Here is a 9,223-nt window from a genome sequence, read left to right on the forward strand (position 1 = left end):
ACAACAGTCATAATCCATATTATGAAAAGAACTGCTGAACTAAGTAAAGAGAAACAACAGTCCATCATTACTTTAAGGCATGAAGTATTTTTAATGAATAAATTAAAGAACCAATGAATTGGTAGGTGTGTCCAAATAGACTGGGACTGTAACTAAGAGATGAAGCTACCATCATGTCTCATAATGACATCACAAAGCTTACCACTTTTCTGATTTGTCCAAACCGAATGGTCATATGCAGAAGACTCAAAGAATGTCTATAAGTATATGAAGACTATATCTGTGGAGGACTGATCCAGTGAAAGCATTGGGCAAAATTTGTAATGTTATACCTTGGACTACTCCTTTCTCTGAGCCTGGCAAAGGGTGAAAATTGCCATATTCTGGGAAATCCAGCATATCCTCTACTGTCGAAAGATGGAGATGTAACAATTGGAGCTATCTTTTCAATCCATGGTGGTACACAAATGCAATCACTGCCATACACTGAAAAACCTCAACCTTTAATTTGCATAAGGTTTGTTCTTGTGGAAAATTTCACATTGGGGTGATTTTTTTTAAGAAATCTGTATTGAACTTCTGCACTGTTTTTATTTTACATTAAATATATAATTGGCTTTTCTTATGATATGTATGTGTATTTGTAGATTCAACCTCAGAGAATTCCGGCTTGCTCAGACAATTGCTTTTGCAGTTGATGAAATCAACAAAAGCAACAGCTTGCTCCCAAATATCACGCTTGGTTACAGAATTTATGACAATTGTGACTCAAGATTGTTGTCTATGAAGGCAGCCATGGCTTTCTTGAATGGTATGGATATAACAGCGCATGATGGCTGTTCTGGACAAGCAGCAGTACAAGCCATCATAGGGGAGTCAGAGTCTACTCCTACTATCGCACTCACAAGAACTACAGGGCCTTTTAAGATCCCAGTGGTAAGTGTCAATGATTGTAAAAATTATTAAGTAATTATTAATTTAACAGTTGCAGAAAACACTTGAAATATACCTGGGATAATTAGAGCAAAATAGACATGACAGAGAGCAATGTCTACATTTAAGTCATGACATGCCAATTTTTATAAATCCTCTGATATGAGTCTATTTAACATCAGAAGCTATGAAAAGCTCAAATTTAATTCAAACAAGGAGCTAATTGTACTAATTATGTTTAATATTGCATTAGATGTGCATGTTCGGTGTGTGTGTGTGTGTGTGTGTACACACACACTTATTTTATTTTTAAACCGGAGGCACGTTGATGCACTGAGTACTGTATCAAAACTGCCTCTTCACAACTCCAGGGGTCTGGGTTCAGTTCTATGCTTGGGTTATTGTCTGTTTTTCTTTGGTTTATACCCACTGTCCAGACATCTTCAAATAGGCAGACTGCCACTAAATATCCCTAGTTCTGAGTGTGTGTGTGTGTGTGTGTGTGTGTGTGTGTGTGTGTGTGTGTGTGTGTGCGCGCGCACGATGAATTATTCTGCCTTGTTCCTCGTGTTTCTGGGACAGGCTTGCGATCCACTGAAATCCAACCTGGGTAAAGCAGTGAAGACTAATGAGTGAATAATATTTTTAATACCATCTTTATTTATGCTCTTTTGCATAAATAGTGTATATAATACCATCACTGTGTATTAAAAAACAAATAACCAAAACAAAACAAAAAAACATATAAGTACATTGGTATAAGATGTCCAAAACTGCCTTTTATTAAATGTTTACCTATCTTTCTCTCCTCAGATAAGTCATGCTGCCACATGTGACTGTTTGAGCAACAGGAAAGATTACCCCTCTTTTTTCAGGACTACTACGAGTGACTACTACCAGTGTAGAGCATTGGCATATTTGATCAAGCACTTTGGCTGGTCTTGGGTGGGAACTGTGAACAGTGATAATGACTATGGCAACAATGGAATAGCCATTTTTCTTGAAGCAGCCAAAGAGGAAGGGATATGTGTTGAGTACTCTGAGAAGTTTGAGCGGTCAGATTCTGCCAAAATCAGGAAAGTGGTCAATATTATTAAGAAAGGCACAGCCAGAGTAATTATCTTAGTTCTGGCTCAAATTGACATGAACAATCTCATAGACCACCTTATTCTGAAGAATGTCACTGGCTACCAGATTATTGGTGGTGAAGGATGGATTACAGCAGTCAACCTAGCAACACCAGCAACTTACAACATATTCAGTGGAGCAATTGGTCTTGATGTGGGAAAACTGAACATTAATAGTTTTGCTGACTATGTTGTCAATGGATTTTGGCAAACATTGTATCCTTGCCTACATACAGAGGTTAATGTTTCTCAAACTGAAAACTGCAGGAAATATGAAGATATGATTACATTTGAAAACTACAATGAAGACATATCAGAATTGAGATATGCAAAAAATATCTACAATGCAGTTTATGCTGTGGCGCATGCTCTGCGCAACCTGTTGAGATGTACAGAAAATCAGACTTGTGAGAAAGAACAAACAATACAACCATGGCAGGTAACAAAAAAAGAAGAGAAGCAAAGGAGGCTATTCCCATTACTGATATTTTATGATATTAATCATTGTTTTCTTTCAACTCTGAAGGTTGTTGAGTCTCTAAAAAAAGTCAATTTTAAAACAAAATTGGGAGAACAGGTGTGGTTTGACAGTACTGGGGCTACAGCAGCAAAATATGATGTGGTAAACTGGCAACCAGGGTTCAATGGAGAAGTGCAGTTTAAAGTTGTGGGCTATTATGATGGCTCTTTGCCAATTGGACAACAATTTGTCCTAAATGATGAAGATATTGTCTGGGCTGGAGAGACAAGAGAGGTACATCAGATATTTGTGAATTATTATTATTATTATTATTATTATTATTATTATTATTATTATTATATATTTTTTAAATAAATATAAAAGGACCTGGAATAGGTGACTTTTTAATTTATTATTATTTGGTTTTTACAAAGCTGAAAACCTGCTTGGATTTCATTGATGAGCAAATGATGATGGTTCAAGAGCTTCATGCAACTGACAGATAGATAGAACCTTATCATTCAAAAGTTCTGAAACATAGTCTAAATTAACATATCGTAATAATATACGTTACATTGTTATTGTTGTGTATATAATATATGGCCAAAAGTATGTGGATGCCTGATAATCACACTCAGATATCAGCCTTCTCCAAACTGCTGTTGGAAGCATACAATTGTCTAGAATGTTTTTGTATGATGTTGCATAAAGAATTCCTCTTTACTGGAATTAGGGGGTCCAAACCCGTGGAATGACAATGCCCCTGTGCACAAAACAACATCTATAAAGACATGGTTTGCCAACGGTGGTGTGCATGACTGCTAATAGCCTACATAAAACCCTGACCTCAACCCCATCGAACATTTTAAGGACAAATTGGAATGCTGACTGTGCACTTGTTTTTTGGCTGAGATCAGTGTCTGACCTCAGTAAAGGTCTAATGGTTGAGCAGATTAATCCATGCTCTAAAATCTAGTGGCCTTCCCAGAAGAATGAATGTTATTTTCACAGCAAAAGGGGGACAAAATCAATAATCAGTTGCTCAACAAGCACATATGGGTGTAATTTGTCAGGTGTCCACAAACATTTGGCAATATAGTGAATTTTCTTCATTCTATGTGAAAATTACTGAATATAGATCTAATATGTTGTTCATATTAGAAGCCAAGGTCTGTGTGCAGTGAGAGCTGTCCTCCAGGCACTAGAAAAGCAGTACAGAATGGAAGGCATATCTGTTGCTATGACTGTATACCATGTGCAGAGGGAGAGATTAGTAACCAGACAGGTAATTGTACCATTCCCAATTTTCAAAGACAAGTTATTAATTGTATATGGTGTATCCTCCTTTTATTATTTCGAATACAATCCTTGAATAATGGTATAAATAGATAAATCCAGAAGGTAAAATTTATTTTTTCTTCATAATAAGAATATAACCATGATTATTTTGCAGATTCAAATAACTGCGACCAGTGTCCAGGAGAATATTGGTCTAATGCTGACAGAGATAAATGTATGTTAAAAGTCATAGAGTTTCTTTCATTTACAGAGGTTATGGGGATAATACTGGTACTTTTTTCTTTGTTTGGTGCTACATTAACTGTGCTAGTGGCTATTTTATTTCTAATAGAAAAGGACACTCCCATTGTTAAGGCCAACAATTCTGAGCTGAGCTTCATGCTGTTGTTCTCCTTGACTCTGTGTTTCCTCTGTTCACTTACTTTCATTGGGCAGCCCTCTGAGTGGTCCTGTATGCTGCGTCATCCAGCATTTGGGATCACATTTGTCTTCTGTATCTCCTGTCTACTGGGAAAAACAATAGTGGTGTTAATGGCCTTTAGGGCTACACTTCCAGGCAGTAATGTCATGAAATGGTTTGGGCCTCTACAGCAGAGACTCACTGTTCTTGCTTTCACTTTCATACAGATCCTTATTTGTGTAATTTGGCTAATAGTTTCTCCTCCTTTCCCCTACAAGAACATGAATTACTACAAGGAAAAGATTATATTAGAATGTAACTTGGGCTCAGAGATAGGTTTCTGGGTGGTGCTGGGTTATATAGGAGTTCTTGCCTTCTTGTGCCTTGTTTTGTCTTTTCTAGCTAGAAACCTTCCAGATAATTTTAATGAAGCTAAATTCATCACGTTCAGCATACTAATATTCTGTGCAGTGTGGATTACCTTTATTCCAGCTTATGTCAGCTCTCCTGGAAAATTTACTGTTGCTGTGGAGATATTTGCGATTTTGGCCTCCAGTTTTGCTTTACTATTCTGTATATTTACACCTAAATGTTATATTATTCTGTTTAAACCTGAACTAAACACAAAGAAAAATATGATGGGTAAAATGGCATCTAAATCACTTTAATTAACAAGTTGTTCAAATCTGCAAACATACTCATTATTTGAGCTGAAAAAAGTAAAATTTGGCACATAAATGTGAAATATAATCAAATATGTAACAGATAACATACAATGTATATTTAATTACATCTATGGTTGTTGTGGGTAGGGATATGGATGAGAACAGAACACACTTCTGATTAAAATATTTTCACAGTTGGGTCTAATCTGTGTGCAAAGAAAGACATTTTGTATGTGCAATATGCATGTGTGTAATAAATTATTTTTACAGTTAATTTATTGGCTTGAAGAATTTTGATACGTTAGACTTTATCAAAATATGGAAGTTAAGGGTTGTAACGGGCGGCACAGTGGTGTAGTGGTTAGCGCTGTCGCCTCACAGCAAGAAGGTCCGGGTTCAAGCCCCGTGGCCGGCGAGGGCCTTTCTGTGTGGAGTTTGCATGTTCTACCTGTGTCCGCGTGGGTTTCCTCCGGGTGCTCCGGTTTCCCCCACAGTCCAAAGACATGCAGGTTAGGTTAACTGGTGACTCTAAATTGACCGTAGGTGTGAATGTGAGTGTGAATGGTTGTCTGTGTCTATGTGTCAGCCCTGTGATGACCTGACGACTTGTCCAGGGTGTACCCCGCCTTTCACCCGTAGTCAGCTGGGATGGGCTCCAGCTTGCCTGCGACCCTGTAGAACAGGATAAAGCGGCTAGAGATAATGAGATGAGATGAGAATGAGGGTTGTAACTTCTCATATTAAGATTGTCCAATGGTAATAATAATAAACCTAACAATCAATCAAATATTCAATCAGTCAATAAAAAATACAACCCCAAATCAGAAAAAAAGTTGGGAAAGTATGGAAATTAAAATTGAAAACAATTATTTGAAAATAGGTTTTGACCTGTATTGCACTCAGAAAAATACAACAGCGCATTATTTGATACATCACCTCATGTTATTTGTTTGTTTTTTTGTGTTTTCTTGAAATAAACTCTTATTTCAATATTGATTTTTAGAACACATTAAAAAAAAAGTGTGACGGTAATTCATTTACCACTTTGTAGTGTTGCCATTCTTTTCACAACATTTAAAGATGTTTAGGAACTGAACACACCAAGTGATGTAATGTTTCAGGAGTTATTTTGTCCCATTGTTGCAAACAAGTCTGCAAGCATGTGTGGTCACTGTTCACATATTTTTTATTTCAAAATTTGCCACACATTCTTGACTGGAGGCAGAGGGGAAAGGCAGTTGTAGCACTCTTGGGGTTCTTGTGAAATGAGGTAGTGAGAGACAGGCTTAACATGTCAAGGTGCATTTTATGATGTTTTACTATTATTTTTCAGTGACTAATTTATTTTTATGCACTCTAAAGCACACACGCACACCCACGCATGGCTCTGGGTTTCTCTACTATCTCTCTCTTTTTACCAGTGTTTTTTTTTTTAAGAAAACAAAAGACATAAATACAGTAACTTGCCAGTAACTAAACACATTTTACCTGCCAGTTCCACCTGACTCCTCACCACCCACAGGTGACACTCAGTTATCCCCCCCGCAACAGCGGTTTTGCATTGTCTTGTTGAAATATCCCTGGGAAAGATGTCATTTTGAAGGCAGCATATCTTGCACCAAAATCTCAATGTACATTTCTGCATTGATGCTGCCATCACAGAAGTGTAAGTTATCTTGCCTAGGGCACTGACAAAACCCCATATCATAACAGACCCTGGCTTTTGGACTTCTTGCTGGTAACAGTCTGGATGGTTTCAATTTCTTCACAAAAAGTCATGGAATACTGATTTATCTGAGCACAACATACATTTCTACTCTATGATGATTCATCCCAGATACCTCCAAGCCCAGAGAAGTTGACGCACTTCTGGACATAGTTAACAAAATACTTCCTTTGTGCACAGTAAAAGTTTAACTCAGCATTTTTAACTCTGTACTGTAGTGCTTGACAAAACCTTGCCAAAGTCATCTCAATCAAGCCCATTTGACTATACAGTATCAGCCAAGGTTGAATTATGGTTCTTGATGCAGTGCTGTGTGAGGGATCAGAGATAACAAGTGTTCAGCTTTAGCTTGTGCCCTTGCCTTTTATGCACCAAAATTCCTCCAGATTCCTTGAACTGTTTCATGATATTATGCACCACAGTGGGTGAAATATCCAAATCCCTTTCTATCTTTTTTTGAGGAACATTGTTTTCAAAATTAAAAAAAAAAAAAATCTCACACATTTATTGACAAACTGTAGATCTTCAGCCCATCTTTGTTCCTCAAAGACTAGGCCTTTCCAGGATACAGATATTGTTCCAAATCTCAAGTACAATCACCTGTTCACATAATCTCATCTCATCTCATTATCTCTAGCCGCTTTATCCTTCTACAGGGTCGCAGGCAAGCTGGAGCCTATCCCAGCTGACTATGGGCGAAAGGCGGGGTACACCCTGGACAAGTCGCCAGGTCATCACAGGGCTGACACATAGACACAGACAACCATTCACACTCACATTCACACCTACGGTCAATTTAGAGTCACCAGTTAACCTAACCTGCATGTCTTTGGACTGTGGGGGAAACCGGAGCACCCGGAGGAAACCCACGCGGACACGGGGAGAACATGCAAACTCCGCACAGAAAGGCCCTCGCCGGCCCCGGGGCTCGAACCCAGGACCTTCTTGCTGTGAGGCGACAGCGCTAACCACTACACCACCGTGCCGCCCTTGTTCACATAATCAATTTCAAATTACATCATTATTAAATTGTTTTACCTTGTTAATAGCCCTAAATTGCGCCATCTCAACCATTTTTTGAATGAGTTCCAGGCCTGAAATGTGGGAATGAATGTATATTAACAAATGAAATGAAGAAACAAAATATGCAATACTGTCTGCAATGAAATACATGTCAAAGTAAATTTAGAAATCACTGCATTCTTCTTTTTTATTTGCATTTTCCATACTGTGCCAACTATTTTCTGATTTGGGGTCGTAAATAGATAAATAAATTTCTCATGACAGAATGCATAATACAGTTCCCAAATAAAATACAAAAATGCTTGTATGAGATAATGGATGGTCAGCCCTCTGTTTTTAGAGGACTGACAAATAGAGAGAACCCTGTTTGTTTACAGCCTGAATCTTCCAATGCAAGGGGTATACAAGGTAAAGCAAATGTATTTATATAACACATTTCACACACAGGCAATTAAAAGTGCTTTACATGAAATAAGTACTCACCCCATGTTCAGAAAAGCTGGGATATTTTCCAAAATGCAATAGAAACAAAAAAAATCTGAGATTTGTTAATTCATATGAAATTTTATGTAACAGACAAAAGTACAAAGAAAAGATTTTCAATAGTTTTACTGACCAACTAAACTGTGTTTTGCAAATATAAATGAAGTTCGAATTTTATGCCTGCAACACACTCAAAAAAGTTGGGACAGAGTGTCATGCCTTTGTGTGCTCAAGCCTGGTGCAGCTTGAGCACCCTGCTCTCATCCATGCACCTGGAGCATGTAGCATGTGTGCCCTTGGAACTATTCATCATTGCAAACACCTGTTGCTAATTTGGAGCGCAATCAGCATGTGCATATAAGGACGCTGTTATCATTGACACTTCACAAAGTATTATGATTGCATCTGCCTCCTTGTTCACATTTGTTCCTTGCCATATTTAGTACTCTGTTTATGACTCTGGTTTATGTTCTGTTTTTGAGTCTGTTTAGTTTCATTTGTTTCCATATATTTCTCTGACCTTGCCTCACCATTTGTATATAGTACACCTGTAAAATAAACTAATACCCTGTACCTATGTCTGTCAATGTTACATTTCCTGACAGAATAATTCACCTTCAAAAATAGATGCAACAGGAGGATACAAGTGCACCATGCAGTTCCATGCTGAGGTCAGGGTGCTTAAGCTAGGATGCATGTGTTTTCTCCATCACATACAACTGGACATTCTGATGCAGTATGACAGGGTGGAGCAGCTGCCCAATTGTTTCCTACTACATTGCTGCTTCTTTCATGAAGACCTGGTGGAGCCCAAACCTCCAGAGACCTGTTAGGTTGGCTGCATGATCTATTGGCTGACCAGACTGGCATGCCTCCAGAGGTGGGCCAGTCACCCATGCCTCCAGAGCGCCAACACATTTGGGGAGGAGCTCAAGTCCTGGTTCCAGGCTTCCAGGAAGGAGGACCCCCCCATAATTTTTTTTTTTTGGGGGGGGGGGCTGAGACTTGGGAGGCCGACAGGATAACCTCCAATCCAGAGCCAATTCCATAGCCAGATTCAGAGCCAGTACCAGAGGCTAACTGGATGGCCTCAGCTCCAGAGCCAGT

At 38.5% G+C, this 9,223-nt stretch overlaps 1 protein-coding gene across 1 annotated transcript; it reads left to right on the forward strand.

The window, feature by feature from the left end:
• Nucleotides 1-323: 323 nt before the first annotated feature.
• Nucleotides 324-4,887, forward strand: LOC132888362 (extracellular calcium-sensing receptor-like). The gene is made up of 6 exons (XM_060924419.1): nt 324-517; nt 648-936; nt 1,747-2,499; nt 2,587-2,814; nt 3,685-3,805; nt 3,974-4,887. Exons 1-6 carry the CDS (start codon nt 324-326, stop codon nt 4,885-4,887), a joined length of 2,499 nt encoding a protein of 832 aa, XP_060780402.1.
• Nucleotides 4,888-9,223: the final 4,336 nt, after the last annotated feature.

Source organism: Neoarius graeffei, chromosome 6 (genome assembly GCF_027579695.1).
Source record: "Neoarius graeffei isolate fNeoGra1 chromosome 6, fNeoGra1.pri, whole genome shotgun sequence".
Classification (NCBI taxonomy): Eukaryota; Metazoa; Chordata; class Actinopteri; order Siluriformes; family Ariidae; genus Neoarius; species Neoarius graeffei.